At 39.0% G+C, this 22,385-nt stretch overlaps 1 protein-coding gene across 32 annotated transcripts in view; it reads left to right on the top strand.

The window, feature by feature from the left end:
- nfasca (neurofascin homolog (chicken) a) overlaps positions 1–22,385 on the top strand; it is a 69,401-nt gene that overhangs the window by 9,419 nt on the left and 37,597 nt on the right. For 28 of the 32 annotated variants that reach the window (XR_001426699.1, XR_001426700.1, XR_001426698.1 and 25 more), the window contains exons 2-7: positions 4,033–4,169; positions 13,926–13,974; positions 14,945–15,105; positions 17,533–17,550; positions 19,843–19,951; positions 21,812–22,008. Coding sequence is in view for 26 of the 32 variants with exons in the window: in XM_015046576.1 (XP_014902062.1) it covers positions 14,991–15,105; positions 17,533–17,550; positions 19,843–19,951; positions 21,812–22,008 (439 nt within the window). In the remaining 6 variants the exon portion in view is untranslated. Of the gene's footprint in view, positions 1–4,032; positions 4,170–13,925; positions 13,975–14,944; positions 15,106–17,532; positions 17,551–19,842; positions 19,952–21,800; positions 22,009–22,385 lie in introns of those variants that run through there. The other 4 variants (XM_015046564.1, XM_015046572.1, XM_015046589.1 and 1 more) reach the window with 2 other exon arrangements.

Genomic DNA, 22,385 nt, shown 5'->3' with positions numbered 1-22,385 from the left:
TGCATTGGTTTTGAAAAAAAAAAAAAAAAAAACAATAATAATAAAATAAAAAATACAAATAAATAAATAAATAAAAATCAATAAATTTATGTCAACATTTAAATTAAAGAATGCCCGAATAACAGATGTTTGCGTAGCCACAGGGACTTTTAAAACAAAACTGTTAGTTTTCACTTAAGAAATAAGAAAATGTTTTTACAAAGTCTTTATCACTCTATGATCATTAGCTACACCCACAGATTTGCTCTCACAGTCAATTCAAGAGAGGGTTGAACTGCTCCAGAACATTTGTGTTACCTTCAGGTAGAAGAAACATTTTGGTCAAATGAAAAGACACTAAATCTGCCAGAGGTGTGAATATTTTAAGCATCAAACACTTTTCATTCATATTTTTTTTAACATTTTCTTTTAAAATAAAACAAAGCATGTTTGCTGTGTCATAATATAGATTTTTCTGCAAGAAGTGAAGATAAATTAAGTTGTACAATTTAACATTGTGATATGTGGAGTTTGTTGTGCAGATGTAAGTGTCACGATGTGTGGCAGTTATAGTGGATCCATAGGCTTCAAATGAACTTTGAAGATTTAATGAAAATGATGAAAATACAAATGTTCACTTTCAAAAACCACAGGGACAAAACAAAAAGTAAACCACAACGAAAAAAGCCAACAAGGAAACACAGGGGTACATAGGGTAAAATGGGGAAGTAACAGAAGGAACCAGCGAGGAGTGACCGAGAAAGAAGTGCTTAAGTACTGGGAAGTTGAATGCTGAAACAATGGACCTGGGTTGATTAGCTAATGTGTTGCAGGTGTGAGGGCAAAAGGCAGACTGAATAGAGAGAGAAAGAGAGAGTGAGACAGGGAGGGAAGGAAAGACAGAGAAAGTAGGTAAAAATAGGCACAAGAGGTAAACATCATAAACTAGAATCACTAAGAAAGAACTGAACTAAAGAAAAACAGGAACAAGCCTGATCTAACCAAAATAAGAAACTAACACAAACTAATAATGAAATTAGAATCAAATCAAACCATCAAACAACCAAAGATCCTAACAAAAGGGCTGAGATCCTACTATACCTGATAAAGACCAGCTCTAGCAGCACATGCTTGTGGCTCTTCTCAGTATGTGTCATAATTTCCTCCTGACCCCAGTCTAAATGAGCTATTTAAGCACTTACTTGCTCCAGCGGTTTCTTCCACTGAGTGACTGTCCTGATTGTTTCGGCTCCAGGCTCATCTTGCCATTGGCTGTTATGTCACTCACTCGTAAAGAGTTTCCTTAAACTACTGACTAGCCCGGCCTCACGCCGCTGACTGCTGGGTCTCTGCTTGTTTACATGTAAAGTGACCAATAAATTAATAACCAAGTTAAATTATTTATTAATAATTTACCCAAAATATGTCATTCTTTCAAAGGAATTGTTTTTATATCTATCTGACTCATTCTACGTGTTTTTAATAGATTTAGGAATCAGCATCTAAATTTTAAACTTTAAAATATGATCACATCCATATTTATTATTAATTAATTTGATTGCCAGCCAAATCTTCCTGTTATTGTCAGTCATTGTTCCACTAATTTAATTAATTTCAGCACCTGTAGGAGTGTGCTCGTCTGTGCAATGTGATTACAAAGCAACATGCAGCTTTATATATCCTATTTTATTTTATTAAATATTCTATATCAATTTTTGTAACCTGTCAAGGTGCTGCAGATAATCTGGTGCAGCGCATTGAATGGTGACATTGGTATTTGAGCTGTACATTGTCCCTTTCTAAAGAAAGTTTAAATCCAGTTATTTACTGGTACAAATGCACACAACGCCTTTCCCAGCCAGATATCATCATGTGACAACAGAGAAATCTGTGATCAAACTCATAACTGTCAGATTCCAAGACAACTTCTCTACCCACCGAGCCATGGTTTCTACCCACAGCTAAATTCATCTGGTAAAAATAGTGAGCAATGCAACTTTTTAAAGGTTCACCGTCTTCCTCAAATGTAACTTGCTTGTTGAGGGAATGAAAAACTAAATATTTGACATTGATCCGAGGCCGTCTGAGATTTTGAACATAAAGGGAAGATGGGATAAGAGATGTGTCGTATCGTTCTACATAATGAATGAACAGAGAGCACGTTTTCCATTAACTGTGTCCTTATTGGTGAGCAGACGTGTTAATGCACATAATGTTATTTTGAGAGAAGAAGGTAGAAAATGAAATTTGGTAATGGTGTAATTATGGCAGACAAATTGGGAATGACAAGCATTTGTGTGTGTGTGTGTGTGTGTGTGTGTGTGTGTGTGTGTGTGTGTGTGTGTGTGTGTGTGTGTGTGTGTGTGTGTGTGTGTGTGTGTCTCTTTAGGACAGCCCAGGAAATCACAGAATGGCTTTTATTGTTTTAGCCTCCAGGGAGACGATCCAGAGCTGCCAACTGAGGCCCAGTTGACGTGGTTTTAGATCCGCACACAAGTACACAAAGGGAAGAAGCTAAAACAAGACATTTCTGTAATATTGCTCTCATTTGCAAATAGGGCCCCCCTTTTAAAGAAGAGGATTAGGGCCACTTAAAAAAATTCAAAAAAAAAAAAAAATAAATCTGAATTCTGAGATTAAAGTCAAAGTTTTTTTTTTTTTTTCTCAGTGGCTTTAAGCTCTTCCCTTTTCTTTTAAAGTTACTTTTGATAAATATATCACAAATATCACAGCTCTGAGTTAAACTCTACCTCTACCCTGACAGGTCTTGTCCCAGCTATTTTTTGCCCAAAAAAAGAATACAAATACAAAGATTGTGAATTTTCTTATTACTAACCATAAACAAAAATGTTTTTCAGCTTGCTCGCATGTTTTGTTTTGCTGAAAATTCTTCAAAAATCGTGCTGCCAAATTTCACGTGAGCACAAGAGAACAGTGTGAATACACCGTTCAATATCTGTCACACCTCGGCATGCTGAAACATGACCGTTTGTTTTCTATGTTGAAACTGGTTTCAGTTTTGTGCTATAAATCCACGTTGAGCAAAGTGGCTCATTAGTTGCTGCTATCCTGCAAATCGGTTTACAGTTACTTCATTCAGTCTTATTATAATAGCCACTATGTAATAAACGACCAAGGATAATGATCTCTTCTAGCTCATTCCTGTCAGATTTGTCGTCATAAAGGACAGAGTTCAGAAGCATGCGGTAAACACTGCCTCCGCTCTGGGGAACACAAACATGTTGGTTTTGATAGCATGTATTGGTTACAAAAATGTTGATGTAATAATAAAGTGTGCAAACAGAAAGATTTACAGAACACAAGTTTTTCTGCTGAAAATTTATCTCATCAGCCAAATTAATATTCAGAATGACAACAAATAAGAAGATACCAATCTGGGCCAGTGGATAGCCGCCTATTCAGCTGCTCTGTCAGCTTAATCTTCATGCGGCACACGCACACACACCTGTTTCCATAGCAAGTTATGTTATGGAAACATAACCTGCTGATATATTTCCAAACATATTAAAACGTATTAAAAACATCGTACTTGCCCCCAATCTATCTGGGGTACCCCGGCAATAGATTTCTGTGTAGCTCTTTAGATGCAGTTGAGCTGTTTCTCCTGTTATGCTGCCCCCTGCAGGCAGCTTTAAGCTAATTTATGGCTACTTCTGTTTCCCAGGCATGTATTTGACTAATCATTAGGTGATTTTCTGACACACCTAATAATTTTACTGTTTAAGCTGTTGGATTATGGAGTTCAGCAACAAACATATTGTATGTTAATGTTTATTTACATCCTATAAAAACTTTTCCTTTTGATTTTACTATGATGACTGAGATTGGAATTTCCTTGAATATGAAAAACAGTGAATGTTTACAATTACTTCATTCCAGTGCATTTCCTTTTTAAAGTTTTCTATCTCCACAGAAATACATTTGCTTTCATATATGCCTGAACATAATCAGGCCTAAGAGTTTTCATATTACATTACAACAGTATATTTCATAACCCCATTTTTGTGTATTTGTGTTGGATATTTTCTGCAGTGAGATGCCACCAAGGTGCAAGAAGCAACAACATAAATAGCAGAGAGCTTCTCCAAATGCTCAAGATACAGTTGTGAAGAGTTTCCACCTCCGAGTCACAACAGCAGGATTTAAAGCCCTGGGAATGAAAAGCTAAGGTAACTTGGGTGCTTCCACAAACTTATGCTTTTGTGAGACACTTTGATCGAGTCATTACAACCTGACCCTAAAGGTTTAATCTCTTATATTTGATGTAGTTTTGTTTTTGTTTAGTTTTTTTCTTGTGAGACATTGCTGTCAAGCAAAAATTTGAATCACGCGCGGATATCTTCGTTGTGTTCTACGATTTGTTAAGGCTACCACTAACCAGCGGCTTGCTAGCTAGCCAGCTAACTAGTTTAAGTGCAAATTTATTGCCGGTTGGCTGGACAGTGCTCGTCTTCAACCACTGGCTCACTTCTCTTGCCATTCCATGAGATTCTACATTCATTCGGTTATAAGAAGCTTGCCATTGTAGGGGTTAAGGCTGTAGAGAGACAAATGCAGCCCAAAGCTGCTGTCAATAGCCACGGAAATGTCACAGCTTTAATCTGTTGGTGTGGCTAACGCTCCCCAGCTTTAGCTTTAGCTCCTAGGTCTTCTATCACTGACCTAGGAGCAGCATTTGGTGAGACTCAAACTCTGACCGGCGGAGGCTTAGTGGATACTAAACATAGTGGTCAAGCACCAGTCTGACTTTTTGATGAATTTTATTTCAACAAAGTTGTTACTACAAAGGGAAATGCATCTAAGAAGGAGGAAGAGAGGGAAAGGAGTAGAACATGGAATGAAAAGAATTATGACTAATATCTAATACAAAAGAAAGAATGTGATAAGATGTAATTAATCTTGAGTGTTGCAGATTTTTTTGCCCACACAGAAATGAGATCTGGATCTCAGTGAGTTTTTGGCAAAAGGAAATTAAATAAATAGCTAAGTAAATAAGAATCTCACAAGTAATGGCATTTCTTCCTCAATAATTTTCCATGCTTACAAATGTATACATAAAATTGGATTTTTTTTTGTACATCCCTGTCATGAAACACGTCTTAAATTTCATAAAATGTGGTCTTAAAATATCTTAAAAGCCTTTTGTCAGTGTTTTAATTGTGTGATATTGGCACTAGGGATCACATGATGAAATCTGCTTGAACTGACCTTTTGCAAGAGATTTCTCAAATTTAAGTACAGGAGCTGGTTACCACTGGTTTATTTTCTTTCATAGACCTCACTTCCTTGTCTGTACTTCTCTTACCAAGTGTCGTTTTCACTGCTTGAAAATATGTTTTTTTTTTCCTGGTGTTTCAGCACAAAAGGGCCATTTTTATGCCAGGTCTCTTTTGGATGCAAGGTTCATGTTTATTCATTCACCCTTTAAAATAAGTCACTTGGGAGCTTACATGGCATTCTGATTGAATTTCATACCCTGTGTTTGACTTTACAATCAGGCGTTTTTTTAATCTCGAGTTTGAATGCGAAATAGAAGCATGGGTTTCATATAAACAAGAGGAGGTTGTCCGCCATAGAATTAATTCCTAAATCCCGTACATAATGCAAGCACATGCATGATCAAAAACACTTTATGCAGTTCTTGACCTGACTGAAGAGTGAGACACATCACATCTCACATGCCATGAATTTTGTATCGCTAATCCATATCTCTAGCCTCATTCTGCTGCTATGCTTAGTCTCCCCCTTACCACCTTCTCCTCATCCTCATCTTCACCCCTTCCTACCCCTCCCTTCGACGCCTTTGTTCCCTCGCCTACCTTCTTCATCCATCCTTTGCCTCGTGGGGCTGTTGCTAAGGAGCCCTGGCAACCACAGGGTTGTCTGGGCAAGAGGGAGAGGTGAAAAAAGACAGCTGCAAAAAGAAGAGGGATGAAGGTACAGGGGGTGGGGGGCTGTGATAAGGATGAATGGTAGGAAGAGAAACACAAAGTGAAACCCAGATGTGCTATCAGGGCTCGTGGTACACTTTCATTGTCAACAGTGGATGATGAAGGCCTACAGGGTGGATGGGTGAGAGGAGAAAAAAATGAGTGGCAGAGAAAACAAGGTTAAGGAAGCCGGGACCAAAAAGGATAAAATGAATTGCATAAAAGATGGAGCAGTGAAATAAGTCTACCAGAGAATAAACAAAGACCAGTCAGCAAACAACAGGTTGTAGCTTTTTTTTTATGAGCTGGCCTAGAATGGGAATCTCATTCTGTCCCGTGTCTTTAAGGATGCTTTAGATGAGGTAATCGTGTGGTTAACGTGTGTCTATTTTTATCTCTATTTCCAACCTTTTGCTGGCCTCCAGTTCATACTGTTACGTCCACCAGGCTCGTTTGATGGGGTAACATTAAAAGGAGACCACACAAGGATTTAGTAACTTAGTGAAAGTAGAATTTATTAAATTATATTAAAGAAATAACCCTGAAAAAAGAATACCTGAAATGAGAAACCAAAATAGATTAAAGCAGAACCTATAAGTGACCAGAAATAAACAAATGCTTAAACAAACCTAACAAATCTCAACCAAAAGATACAAACCAAACCAAATAGGGATCTGAGGAGAGAGGAGGGAAAAGCCTCCTGACTGCTGCATGCCTGGCAGTTTTAAAGCTGCAGAACACCAATCAGGGCAACACACATCACCTGCAGAGACCTGTCTGCAGAACCCTAAAAGGAAAAAAGGGCAGAGACCCACTGAAGCCGTAACAATACTCTCATCAATACCACAGAACAAATAGACCACCGATACGCTCCTACATTCTGTAGTTTTTCCCACCTAATGTTATCCTCTAAGGAAAGTACACCCTGTCTTCTTGTGCCTTTGATTCTAAAACCTGGAACCCAACTCAACCCCCCACCTTAGCGTTCCTCAGACCCACAAGTCGGTTCCTAGTCAGACAACATTCTCAACACTCAACCAGAATACAAGTTAATCCACACCAGAGTTGTCCAATGGACCTATGTCTCCAACTGACCCATGTCTCCAATGGACCAATGTCTCCAATGGACCTATGTCTCCAACTGACCCATGTCTCCAATGGACCAATGTCTCCAATGGATCTATGTTTCCAATGGACCTATATCTCCAGTGAGCCTATGTCTCCAATGGACCTATCTCTCCAACTGACCCATGTCTCCAATGGACCTATGTCTCCAATGGACCTATGTCTCCAATGGACCTATGTCTCCAGTGGATCTATATTTCCAATGGACCCATGTCTCCATCAACCTAACCAGCCATCTGTTTGAAGCTTCCTCCTGTCATGCAGCTCTATCTCATGTTCCACTTGTCTTTCCATGTGTCTTGTGACATCTCAAGATCCTCAGCCTCCCTTTCATGCTGACTGCATCTCTGCTACAAAGTAAGAAAAATAAACCTCTCTTTACTTGCCCATCTGAAGCCATTAAACACCATTAGATTCTCCTCTAATTCTCCTTTCCCCAGCCGCTGCATTGATCGTCAGTCACATATTTGGATCATAAAAGTAAATCAACAAAACATGACAACCTGACGCCTACACCCCCATAACCCACCTGCCCAGAACCCTCAACGTACCGTGGGCTGTTTGCTTTGTTCAACTAAATCATGTCCACTGACACTGAAGGAGTTCCTCCTCAGTACTCCATCACAAGTGTCTATTGAAAAATAATAAAACTGAGAGGTGAACAACAATCTCTATAAATCGTCCATTGACTGTGACTCTATTAACCTTGAGTTGTAAAGGAGCAATAGACTTCTTCTATTGTTTGCAGACAGAATTGTCAAACTCAGTCAATGCCTCCCACCCACACCGTCAAGAGATAGGGCAGCAGAATGGAGCAGACACTGCAAAATCAGGCCACTGAAACATTAATTATAAGATCAAGGCTAAGATGTTTGGTTTAAGCTGCAGCGAAGGTTGTTTGGTGTACAGATCAGTATTCATATGAGCAGTTGGTGCTTAGGAAAGGCAAAGGAGATCCTGGAAAATTATAAACATAGATGTTTAGTATGTCGCACACTATAGACCGAATAGGTATATGAAAGCGATAGTGTTGAATTGCGTCAATTGCATCTTTTAATATGTTCATTCTGTCAATTGGTGTTTTTGTTTTTGGTTTTTTTCTTAACTTGGAATGTGAAATGGCCACACACTCGCTATGTTTCCATCCAACTGTCTTGAGACTTCAGAGAAAACTTTCAAAATGTCAGAAAAAAATTAAAAGAAAATGTGAGTTAGGTGTTTTACTGATTTATCTTTTTTTCCAAAACCTCTTTCTCTTTTTTATTCAATGTCACATGCGGTTTTTATTTTGTTTTTTAATTATGTAAAGCACTTTGAAATGCTTTGCTGCTGAATTGTGCTATACAAATGAAATTTGATTGATTGATTTAAAGCAAATCAGCCAGGCTACATGAGGCATAATGTCATATGTGAGTAAAAAACAGGAAGTAGAAGTTGCAAACTAGCATGGACCACACATCTCAGAGTCCTTCTTCTGCGAACTGGAGGTTTGGACTTTAGTGCTTTCATTTTTTCTTTTGGAGAAGCTGAAAGCCACATCATGTGAATGTGAACATGTTTATGTGAAATTGAGGAAGTTATTTTGAATTTTGCTGTTTCCATCAACCTCTCCCAATGCGATACTTCAAAATGTACATAAAAAAACATTCATGGAAACATGACTACTGATGTGAGTTATCTTATCTTATCTTGTCTCGTCTCGTCTTGCCTTACCTTTTCTCTTCTTTTTTTTTCTATTTTTATTTTAAATTTTCACCTTTTCTTTCTCAGGTAATATCACAGAGGCTACAGTCTATTGAAGGGATTCTCAAATCTGGTTGCTTATGAACCTAAAATATTAATTTGAATGGAAAAATGTAGCCTTTCTCCACAGATGGCCAAAAAGCAAAAGTTTATGACTTAAAATCTGACATTTAGCAGAAAATAAGAACAGTAGTGTGTTAAAGTGTTACAATATTAAGGTCTTTGAAATTTGCCTTCCATCTATGTTTCTGTGTTGATCATTTTTCTTGTTAATTAGCTTAGCTTTTTAGATTTTTCCTTGGTAGTTAACTTATTCCCATTGCTTTTGTTTTGGACTTGTTTCTATAGATTAGAGTTTCTTCCTGTTTATTGCTTGTGTTAGTTTCAGGTTTTTCTTATTATCTATGGTGTCCCCGTGTTTCCGCTTGGTTTCTTTCTCCCTTCCTCTGTCCGTCAGCCTGCTTCCCTGCCCAGATGTTTTCCATCTCCTAATTTCCCTCGGCTGTCCCCTGTCCTCTTCCTCCTTCCTCAGTGCATATCCAGTATTTTGGTTTCATCATTCTCCTCTGACTGTTTTCGTTGCGATCTGTTTGTCTCTGTTGTTCCCTGTGTTTTACCTCCATGTTCTCAATGTCAGTTTCCTTTGTTCTTTTTTAAAAATTGAAGTCATACTTTCTGCACTTGGGTCTTCTTTAACTACCCAATATGACATTGAGGAGATTTCACTAGGATGACTGAAGCCTACTTCATGTTGATCACGCTCTCTCCTTAATAAAGTGCCATCCTGTAAAATCAGGACAGTAAAAGAACTTCCCTCATACCAGCCCTGTTACTACATGTCTAGCCGAGTTCATCAGTTTCCCTCTGGTACATGCAGTGCAATCAGAGTGGAGTTTGAAGCATGGCGTCTGTCAACTGTCTTTGATTTCTTCTACAAATATTCACTCTCCCCTTCTCCCCCCAAAAAACTGACTTTTAGGGGGAATTATGCCCCTGTAATCATCTGAAGTTGATTGACAAGTGGGGTGTAGATGAACTGTTCCTTTATGTTCTTTAGATGATCTGTAGGATGATTTTTTTCTGTTTGTTTGTGTTTCCTGCTCTCTTTTCTTGCTGTTTCTGGAGAATACATCGACTGAAACGATTCGCCTCTCAGCTGCATCTCCATGTTTCCCTCATGTTCCCTAATTTTCTGCTCACACTTGCTCTTGCTTTTGATCAAAACTAGGTCATTCTGCAACAGTGAGCTACAGCTCTTCCCAAGCATGACATCCAGATACACACATTTATCGCCTGGCAACCGTGCATTCACCCCGCACCCACTGGTTCTTCTTCTCTTCATGTCCTCCATCCGACTGTCCCTGGAGGTTACGCGGGGTGCCGAAGGTTAGGCTGAAATACGACGCCACTTTGTTTTGTCCCTCTTCTGTGTAGTGGACATGGGAGTTGACATGGATCTTTTAGGGGAAAGTGGCTGTAATGACACACATGGGAGGTTAATTATTTATGGTATGTCTGTTAATGTAACGCAAAAATGGATTAGTAATACTTCCTGAAACACTTAACCCACATTTTGTAGCATTAAGACTTTGCCTACAATGTAATGATTTACATAGATGCTGATTTCTAGAACGTACAGTGAGTTTAAAATGTTGTCATAACACCTTAGATTTTCAAAGATTTTCAAATATAGTAAAAATGAATTCAGTTATTAAAGAGTGAGGAAATATTTGGTCCTTTATCTCACACGTCAACTCGCATCACGCAACATGCCGTAAACGTCAGGGTTTTGTTCCAGCAGTAAGAGCCTCTTTCATCCACCTAGCCCCAGACCAGAACTGTGTCTCCTCGTGTTCCTCTGTTCATTTTATGCTGTTCTGAAATAAAACCGTTTTCTTCTGTTCCTCATGGTTTACTCAGTAACATTTACTCCTGTTCCTTTCTATCTTCACTGCCATTCGTCCTGATGTTTGGATGTCTGCTCTGCTTGGTCTGTGGGTTTTCTTTTTTAAAATCATCTCAATACCTTTTGAAGGATGATGAGCTCACACAACAAACACACATACATGTCTACCCCACATTTAAGTGTGGAGTACTATGATGTCTGGTACCTTTGCAGGCTCTTTATCTGTTGTGGAAAGAAAAACACGTCACACCTCGAAGGTAAATTTGGAAGGAAATATGTTCCTAGATAAGAACCAGCTGCTTGTTCTACGCTTTGCTTCATCCAGAGGGTCTGGACTCTTGGCTACTGAGAAACGTTTGCTTTCTGGAGGCATGAACTGTTATCATGTTCTAAATTTTACCCACCATTTGTTTTTACATTTGTTCGTGACGTACACAATGCGCCAGATCAATGCTGTGAAGCTTACGGGAAACAACCACTCTCCTCTACGAAGAGAGAAGAGCCGAGGAGGCTGTTAATGTAAAATCAATACTTGGCAGTGTGGCCGACATGGACTGGGCGACTTCATTCACTTCCTCCACTGGCATTGTTTAAACTACAGCGAGACTACAATTCTAAAACAGCGCAGAAAATTGACGTCTTCGTTTACGACTTCTCCGTCTGTTCGCTGATCGGCCCAGTAGAATTCTACTCTTTCTTGTGTTGGGTTCTGGCCTCCCCGTCTGGCTCATAATGAGCCTGGTTCTCCTGGCTCATTTTGAGATTTTGTTTTGAGTTGTTCCTTTTGACGGTTGCCACATGCTTGCTCTGGATGAGGAATTGCACAGCAGATCTTTGATCCATCCTGAGAATCTGTGACAGTGTGCCAGAATTTGATTTTTTACATTTTTAATTGAGGACAAAGAAATGTCAGTGTTCTTTATTGCATCCAGCAGGTCTAAATACTAGATGCAGCTGTTGGTCAAGGTCCAATAGTAGAACTCCTGGCCTTGTAAGAACGGAGTTACAGTGTGAAGTGATCCTGCGACTTGCACAGTGACTCTTTGAATGACAGGAGTTACGACATCATTTAACTGCCTTTTGGTTCATTAATATATCTTTGAATTTGGACTGAATTGATGTTATTTTGGATCTGCTCATTTTGCTGTGAACTTGACCGGACTGAAGCCATCATTTGCCCTGTATGAATAAACCGATAAACCAAACTGATTATTCACGCTGATGATATATACAAGATAAAAATGTAAAATGTGATAAAATTCTTAATTTTACTGACAAACATTCGAAACAAATCGTTGGCTTAGGTTTCAGGTTTAACTTGTGACTGCAAAAGTGGAAAATGGAGAGTTAATCCATGTTTTGCCATGTCACATGCTTTTTTTAGGAAGCCAAACATTGTTATTCAGATCTTCATGTTTTTTTTTGATGTGACGCTGCTGCTGGGTTCAGGCTGGGTTCTGTTCAAACACTATGAAGTGCTGCTAGGTGAGCTGCCAGCCTGCAGCCTGTGACCATGGCAGCCGCTCTCCTCAGATATGGGCCATTTACGGCAAAGCTAAAAGGTGAATCACAACTTATTTGCATTCATTGCAAACAGAGCAGAGAAGAGGTAGCGATGCCGCAAGATATTATCAGGATGTTTGAAGGAAAACAAATCGTGCAGCAGAAAGGCAGAGGTCGTCAGGGGCAACCTAAGACTGGTTTCTGGGTTTTTTTTAGGACTGGCGGGACGCAAACTGTACTTTGACCCAGTTCTCATCTTCCAGGCTGCTGGTTATCTCCCTCTCTGATCTGAAATCAGACATAATATAAATGTACCTACTGGACTTTTAGAACTTCCTCTTAGTAACGATGACAGCTGACTCATTAAAAGGTGTTATTGGGAGATGAAAATGACTGAGCAACACCACCTAAGAGAAGTTCACCAAGGTGAAATGATGCTGCCTTTGACTCCAGGAGGACATGTATGGAACATCTGGGGTAAAAAAATGTTAACTGGGTTAAGTGTGTTGCCAGAGGCCACAGCAGCAGTCTGTCCTACTTGAGGTTAGAGTCAGAATACACCAGAGCAGCTAATTTTATGCCCAACATCAGGAAGCTTACTTCTTAAGTTAGTTAAATTCAATTTTTCTTTTCATTCATTTATAGATTATTTATGGATTAACATATTTGCATGTGTATGCTTGTTATTTTATTTATTTATTTATATTCAGTCATTTTTGATATCACTTACATCACTCTTAGGTACACACACAAAAACAAAAACACACACCCACACAAACACACACACACACACACACACACACACACACACACACACACACACACACACACACACACACACACACACACACACAATACATTTTATCGCTTATGGTTATATTTTTATGACTAACATTTAGCACCTTAGATGCAGTAGCTTGTCAACTAAGAAGAAGTTTTCTCTTGGGGATCAATAGAGTATATTCTATTCTATTGAAAAAAAATAAAAACAAAAACAAATATTTATCGTTTTTTTTTTCTTTTTTTTTGCATTTATGGAGCAGAGTGTGTTGGGTGCATGTACTCAGACACACAGCTTGTCTTCTGTTCATTACCGCTGCTGCAGATGTGGAGCGAACAATGAAGAAACCTCCCTGAAAAACACAGTCAGTTGCAACAGTTTTTGGAGAAAGAAACTCTTTAATTCTTTTCTTTCCCTATATTTCCATAGAGGGGTCTCCCTGCAGGTAGACCTCGCGTCGGGTGTGTTGTGTATATTTTCGGAGGAGTGAGTAAATAAGGACCCAGAAAGAGGCAAGGGTGATCCTGAGGGGAGCAGCAGCTGCTGCTGCACAGACCGGCTCTTTATGGTGCAGCCGCACTGTTCAGATGAAGTTTCCACTCTGCTGCAGACAGTCCTGCGGCGTGAACGCTTTAGCGTGTCTGCTGCTTTCATTGTTTGCCATACTGTATTTTTCTGCTTCTTTCCATTCTGATCATTTTAAGCAGGCTGGCGTTTCTCCCTCAGAGTTCAGTTCTTTCTGAACCTGCTTCAGTCACTAAATGTCCGAATTAGTGTGATCCATACCGTGCCCTTCTTGATTTAAATATTATTTGTGTTCAGATTTCTTCTGTAAGGATGATCTAATGTAATCTAACAATTTCCTGGTTGTGTTTTTTCCCCCCAAAAACAATGGATGTATTGTTAATTCATATGTATTTTCTTTATTTCTCTACAGGTCTGTGAGGGAAGTTGCCAGAGTGGAAGGAAATATAACAGCAGCCAATGTGAGTCAGTGTAACAGCACACAGCATTTAGAAAGCAAGAGTCCGTCATGATTAACCTGGGACACACACCTGCTGTCTGAAGTATGTGTTTGTTTGACAGGGACAGTCTAGGAAACACTTTACACCAGAATGCTGTCTGTCTCTCACGGTCAGTTTAACAGGAGGGAATAAAACACAGCCCAGTCCAAACATTTTACCACCGTAGCCAGAGTCGCCAAGTCAGAAATGTGGTTTTATTATATTTTTATTTGACTGAAAATCCAATAGTAATTAAGATAAAACATAAAAAAAATAAATATGACAAACATGCATGCCCTGAAATGATAAGCCACTATTTGTTTACTTAGCATTTCATATTTCTGTATAAAATTGTGATTTGTCTGATTAATTTGCAATTCATAAAAATCACTAACAAACAGAAATAAAGACTTATGAAATGAATCTATATTTGTTTAACTTGGTGAACTGAGTCCCTGGAATGTTTCTGATTTTTATTGAATGAACTTTTCTGTAATATTCTCATGTACTGAATGTGACTGTATGAGTACCGCCAATCAACATCTGAGAAAAATGAAGGAAAAATTACTACTACGATTATACTAAACTAAAACCCAAACATGATACTTGCTTCACTTTATGAGCAATTATATTGTTGCCAAATATGACTTTTTAAGAAACTATGGCGCCTTTGATAGCCCTTATGAATTTGGATACATGAACATTTTCATCCTGCCTCCTCTCTTCCTGGGAATGCGGCCTGATCCCATTCGTAGCAGCTCATCCTCTCCTCTCCTGTTTTCTAAGCACTTTTCTCTGGAGAGCCACAGAGCAACCGAGCTGCGAATGTAGGCCAGACCTGAAAGACAGTCTCATGCTCACCTCTCCATGACCTATTTACAATACCATAGTACACTTTGCTGCACTATCTTGATCTTTCTAAAAACCTTTTGCATTCGTGTCTCCCCTCCAGAGCTGTCAGAGGAACTGTCTGACCAATCAGCAGAGGGCAGGATTGCATGCGACCAGTTGGAAGGAGAGAAATGTTGGGAAAGGTTGGGCATGCAGCCCTGACGTTGCTGTCATTACTGCTGCTGTGGCAGGAAGCGGCAGCCATCGAAGTTCCTCTAGATCGTAAGTCACTCAACAAACTGAAAAGTGTAAACACTGCCCAATTACAAAAAAAAATAATTTACATGAAAACATACTGGTTTGTTTTTTTTATCAACTCTGACACAAAAACAAGCCAGCTGTTTTTTGTTTTTAGAAGTGAATCACATTTCATAAGACACAGCTAGAGCCGGAACAGAGAGGCGGAGAACAAAAAGCTATGTGTTCTCTTTACGCAGCCGGACTCTGGGTTCCTGAACACATCATGGTTTCTGCAAAACCTCTTCAATAATGATGCGTGCATATGCCGTTATAAAATACATGATATGACCCAATAAGTAAATATATTAGTAACTGTGTTTAGTTTATTACAAATACCATTTGACAGGAAAACATGTGACGCTGTAGATAGAATCTAATTCATTCAGATAGTGATCAGAACAGATCGCCTCCTATCTGTAGATAATAGTTTAAGAACTCATTTGTTTTAAATTAAAACATTATCATTCTTCATATGATTCCAACATTCATAATTTATTTTATTATAAACATACTGCCTGAAACTACACGTACATTGGCTGCAACACCCGTCTACCTCTGTGAAACCCAGAGCAACAAATAAAAAAGGCCTAGGGAGAAAAACAAGACTGCCCTTATTTCTGTTTCCGTATCTGATTCTGTCAGGGTATTAAACACACCTGGCTCATGTATCTTTACACACATGGACAGACTTGCATTGACCTCTAACCTCTGTCAGCTGTGAACTGCTCCATCTCTCTTCTCATCTCACTCTGGTATTCTTTTGTGCCTGACCTTTGGACCCCAGACTATTATGTTCTGTCGACATACTGGCATGTCCACCCCTTAGAGGAAAACTGGATGAGTGGCATTCTAAATGAGTTAAGTGCAGCCCAACTCAATCCAGATTGTAACGTGGACCAGTCCGTTTCCATTGATTAAATTAAGACGGCTGAGAAGAAATTTTCTAATAAAGGAAACACAGCAAACTGCACAGAGTCACTGACTTTCCGTCCCTGCCGGTAATATCTCATTTCCACAGAGCAGTAGGGGACAAGTGGGTGTGTTTTGGTGCACTATTTTGTCTGTTTCTAATGTAAAAGCGGCCCATGCGTCCGACTCGTACCACGCCGTTCCTGGACCCCTTCAGTTGTCGATCCGTGTAGGACAATGACACGGGTACAGTAAGGATGGAGCTACTAGTGTCATACATCACAGTCCTTTGATCGAAGGACAGGAAAACTGCTAGCAAGCACGAGATGTGCTAATGCTAACGCATCACATTCGTCGTCTCAGTAGTATGATGGAATGTTAGGGTTGGGTTTCCTCCAATGGTGAGTTCCTCCTGAACTCAGCATAAAACCATCAAACACCCAACCAAACCGCGCTGACCGGTACCACACTGCATAACGAAACCAGGGGTATATAACCAAGCATTCGGTGACAGCAGAGATAAACTCCTCCCTGTAAACAGGGACACATTACTCACACTGATGACTAACAATAAGGAGTTGAGTCGTCATTGGCAGCTGTTATTGCAGAGTAAAATACTGATGAAAATAGAAGTTATTAAAAAAAGAATTAACACCAAACCAATATGTACTCACACATCAGTAAATCATTATTTGGTGCTTTGTCATTTTGTCCTATTTTAGGTAGAAGTGCACTGAGTCTGTACATTGTGTAGTTATGGTTGTGCTTACATGAAGGCCTTTTAAATCTTTTAAATCTGTTGTTCTCTCCAGTTTAATATTTTTTACTGTCAGTTCAACACACAGAGACATTGTGTTAGTGATGTTTTTTCCTGAACACCATAACAAAGTGTGTTTTTTTTTTTCTCTTTTTGAAACTGCTTGTGCTCCATCGGTATGGAATCTTCTTCCAGGTGAGTGTCCTCGGCTTCTTTTACAGTCTAAATGTCACATCTCTTCTGTCACATAGATTACATACTATACACCCTAACTATGTTACAGTAGTGGCTCTCAGGTGGTCAAACTCTCTCTCAGCTCCAACTCACCACATTTTCTTGATTTGTGTCGCTTCCGCCCATTAATTCGGTAAAGTAGAGATCAGCCATATTTCAAGCAGATACTTTTTAAGAGATGAGCAGAAGGAGATGAAGCGCACATATATCAATTGCTTGATATTGTCATTGATTGTTACCTGCATTATGCTAAAGCATATAAATAATATAGTTATTGCTAGTTATTAGTATACTGATAACTCTTAGTTTGATTCCTGACTGAACATATTGATGAATAACATTAACTGCTCAGTTTAACAAAAACTAAAAACAGGTAGCATGGATGAGCTAGGAGCTCTCCAAAACCTGTATCCTCCAGTTTTAACATGACACAGTAATCAGTATGTCTTTATTAATATTAACCACCCTATCAAACCTTTCTGTCTTTTTGTTTCACACCGGACTAACAGCAAAGATCCAGCAAGACTGTAAGTATTTCATAGCATGTCGTTCCTTCTGCATCTCTTCCCCCAGCAGTTAGCATAGCACATCTGCCATCAGCTGGTTTTTTAATGCACATTTTTGAAGTATCGCATTTGTAAAGGTTGATGGAAACTGCAAAACTAACAAATAACAATAAAAGTTATAGACTCAGCTGAGTGGATTTTCCTAAATCCACTCAGCTGTTAAGTCATTAATGAGTTGATGCGCTGAAGGTAGTGAGCACTTAACTTTATTAAAGCCATGCATAACATCAACATCGGTTATAATGATGCTTTATGTAGCCTGGTCGATCCACTCCACATCAGTAGATGGAAACATGCCTAATTTGTTTTTGTTTTTTCTTTTTTCTTTCTGTTTTTACAAAATGTATAAAGTTTGCTCAAAATCTGCGTGGCAATCGTATGTAACCATAGCTACTGAGGGCCTTCTACTGTCGAGCCAGTGAGGTCTGACTGTAATTTTCTGCTGCTCAGCTGATTGTGGCTCCTTTATGAACCACACCAGGCAGTCTGTAAATGTGAAACACTTTGCTGTCCATGAATAACTCTCCCAGTTAAAGTTGGAACCCCACAAAGGAAAGGGGAAAACAATTTACATCCTCCATTTTTCTGGCATTCATACAATCACATTTAATCTGTTGTGAGTAAGTGCAGCAGAATCCTGTTCCAGGATTTAATACTTTTCCCCCAAACTGCTCCAAAGTGGTCTAGTTTGAACCAGCCTTTACTTCATTGGTGCTTTCCATTAGTCTTCGAAGTTGGAGCTCAGATCGCTGTGTTACATTCATTCACTGATGCCATTTTCCAATGTGGAATAAAGATCTATTTCTCTTACTTGATAGGAAAACTGAAAGCTCTGAATCAAATGCTAACTTCGGTGAAACAAGTTAATATCTGTTTTATCAAGAAGAATATAATGTCTGTCTAGTTAACAGACAATATAAAATCCAAAGGATTGTATTGGAACTATTAACATTTGCAGATGTTTTAGGATTGAACGAGTTGCTGCTCCTTTTATAAAAAAAAAAAACTACACCAGTCATGTTTCAGTGCACATCTACTATGAACTGCTTACTTATAAACGATTCATGTGGACGTTACATTTCATCACAAAAATGGCAAGGAAAATTAAAAGAGCTTTTTCTGGAAAACAAGAGAAGTCGACTCCTCGTCCTCACGATCAGAGTATGTTTACCGCCATGTTTGAAGGCCTGGCTTTGACTATACCGTTGAAGTAGATCGCAGGTTTTCAGTGAATTATAGATGTTCATCAGCTTTAATGTTTCAGTGCTCTTGTGGGATTTTCAGGCTTAAACATTTTAAATGCTGGCTGCAGTCACGCATGCTATTTTCTTTCAAATGCTTCTAACGTTATAGAGATGCGGGAAAAAAAAAAGATTGGCGTACAGCTGGCAAGCAAATATGCTGGGCCAGATGTGAAATCCTCTTTCACATCTGGTGTAACCTGATTCAGGAGATTCTCTTACTCATTTAGTTATTTTGTCCTCTCTTCCTGTTTTCTTTCTGAAGTTGAGGTTTCTCAACCTGCGGCTCCAGAGCCTCATGTTGGTCTTAATAAATTTGGAGGGAAATAAAATCACTAAAGACTTAGTATTTTAAAATGTGACAGTAGTAAAAATTGCTAGCATTAGCATTTTTTCATGGAGCATATTTATAGCATTTCCTACAAAGAATGACAATAATGGTCTAATAAATATTATTTTCTATAATGTAATTTCTTTGTCTTTTGGTTGCTACTTTGATGTAATTTTGATAAATTTGACATTTCGTTGAATTCATTACCTTAGTATAAGAGTAGATTTTTTATTTTTTATTTTACTTTAAAACCAAAAAAACAAAAATACATTTCCCCCCTCTCATTTAAAAATCAAGACATACTTCCTGTAGCAGATATAGTTAAAATAATCAAATGTGTTTCATGTACCTTTTGTGGCTCTAAACAGATTATTTGCCGATGGATTAAAGGTAAAAAATGGTTCTGAGGTGTAAAGGTTGCTACTTCAGAGTATAAAAGCCAACAAACTGGTCCAAAATGACATCCTCTTTATGTTTTATGTTTTCTAAACCTTTTTCTACCTTTTTCTAAACCTCCTTCTCCAGCATAGCTCATTTAATGACTTTGAATTACTCAATAATGGATTTAAAGCTGTTTGTGGTTTGCGGTTGATGTAGATATCAGAGCGGTGTGTGTACCTGAGTGTGTCTACCTGTATGGTGTATGTATAAGCTGTTGCTTTGTGTCTGGATGCCCCACAGTGAAGCAGCCCCCCACCATAATCAAACAGTCAGTGAAGGACTACATCGTCGACCCCAGAGATAACACCATCATCATAGAGTGTGAAGCCAAGGGTAACCCAATGCCAATGTAAGCACTCACAGAGCCCTCGCAACACACACACACACACACACACACACACACACACACACACACACACACACACACACACACACACACACACACAAACACAAAAACACTCTGATTCGGCTCCCTCATTGGAGATCAGACAGGGAAATTCAGCTTCATTTCCCAAATGATGATTATTTTGTTAGCCTATATAGAAATGGCTTCACCTGCTGAAAGAGTTTTCTGTCTTAAGCTTTATTTCAGCTTTGGAAGTTGAAATAAATGGGCGCAATGCAACCTGACATTCTATTGGCTGGCATTTGCAAAGCAGCCAATCCAGCAGAACCTTTCATTTTTCTTGTTACTGATTGGCTGTTGCCCTAAAAGCGGAGACAGCAGATGCTAGCTCCTGTGGTCGTACTAAGACAGTTTACACTGTGTTTATTGCTGCATCTTAAGGGATTTTCAGTGTTTGAGTTATTAAAATGGGCAGTAATAATTAGTCTTTATGGGGGGTCTCAAGTATTCACAGATTTTAGCTGGGAACACGTGGTTGTGGTCCCTAACTCTCACACACTAGCACAAACTACAAAACAGCAGTTTGTTTGTTTGTTTGCTTTGTTCCTTTCATTCTTTTATTTTTCCAGAAATTATTAAAGTTCAAATGAAAAACCATCCACAACTAACACAATCATCTCTGACTGAAGTTACTGAAGTTCAGGTGGTGTTATTACTTAATTTCTTTGCATTCAGACAATTTAATAACTATAGTCTATTCTGAGAAAGTCCATACTTGTGTTTATATGTATTTTCTGCAAATAATATTTTGAGATAAATTTTCATGACATGATCCCCATCAGTGGACCTCAGGAGTAAATGATGTGACAATTATGTAGCAATAATTATATTAACATGAGCTGTAGGAGCCATTGGAGCAATGTAGAGTTTTAGTTTTTGTTAGTCCAGTTTCCAAATCTAGTCTTAGTGCCACTCAACATACACACTGAAACGTCCAGCCTGTCAGACCGTTGGACACACACTCCGTTACATCATCATGGCGAGGACCACTCAGGACAGTGGGACATTGTTTGTTTGGATACAGTCCAGCTTTACGTAAGACACACATTCCACATGCACCCACACGCATACACAAACACTCACACACACATGTTTGCGAGGCTATCTTTGTGGGGACTTTCCATTGACACACGCACACAGACACTGTTCGCTGCTCTGTTCACAAACTGCCTCTTCTTTTCACAGGAAGAGCATTGTACTTCCATAATGCACTCAGTTGACCATTCATGCTTATAAAATTGTCACCAAAAGACCTTACTGACTCACTCAGTTGTCATCACTCTGTCACTGAAAACACACAGCAGAAAGCTTGGTTCCACTGGTTTATAGGTGCATCTTTAATATAGATGTTGGCTCTTTTCTCATGGCTCATTTAATCTAAACCTGTGTTTTTACAAAACCCAAGTTACTATCTTTGGACCTAAAGACGAAGGATCTAGAATGAGCACACAGCTTCAATTATTGGACTGAAATAAAGCCACATAAAGACAGTAACAAAGTCAATATTCTATCATCTGAAGAACATCTCCAGGATTAAAGATCTAATGTCCCAGATTTAGGGAAACTCATCCATATGTTTATCTTTAGTTGAATCGATTACTGCAACAGTGTCTTCTCAGGTCTGCCTAAAAAAAAAAACAATCCTCCAGCTGCAGATTGTGCAGAACGCTGCTACTGGTGTTCTCACTAAGACCAGGAAGATGGAGCACATCACACCAGTTCTACAGTGCTTAGCATACGTTATTTTTCTTATGCAGTTTAAATGTTGGAAATGTAATTGTTAATTCCCTGAATGCTCCTCAGTTTCTTATGGAGGAGGAATGGGAGGTTGTTCAACATTGGCAAAGACCCCAGAGTGACTATGAGAAAACGCTCAGGAACCCTGGAGGTAGGGTTCCATAACGGAGGACGACCAGAGGACTACGAGGGAGAGTACCAGTGTTTCGCCTCAAATGAGCTCGGAATGGCCCTGTCCAACAAAATACTGCTCCGCGTCTCCAGTAAGAAAGTTTTTTATTGTTAGAAATGTGTTTACAGAGAGCATTTTGTTGAAAAAACATCTAAACAACATCTAAATGATTTAAAGTTGTTTTTTGTTTTTTCAATGTCAGTGTCTATGTAGACCACGCCTGTGCTTTTCAAACTGCCCAGGTCTTGTCCTTACATTGCTTGCTATATGTAATTCCAGGACCTTCACTATGTATCATATTTACAATGACGATTGTTTTGAATTCCATTTGAAACTCTGATTGCGATCTGCCTCGGGGACTTCCTGCCAGCGCCATGAAAGTACGATTCAACTGACAGCCTTGAATTTGGCCCCTGATGGCATCCAGAGAGCGTTTTATCTTCAGTCCACATCAAGATTGTTTGGTGA

Source organism: Poecilia latipinna, unplaced genomic scaffold, assembly GCF_001443285.1.
Source record: "Poecilia latipinna isolate Pla-1442-1.1 unplaced genomic scaffold, P_latipinna-1.0 Scaffold784, whole genome shotgun sequence".
NCBI lineage: Eukaryota > Metazoa > Chordata > Actinopteri > Cyprinodontiformes > Poeciliidae > Poecilia > Poecilia latipinna.
The sequence above is the reverse complement of the archived record's forward strand: the minus strand, read 5'-3'. Positions and strand labels throughout refer to the sequence as shown.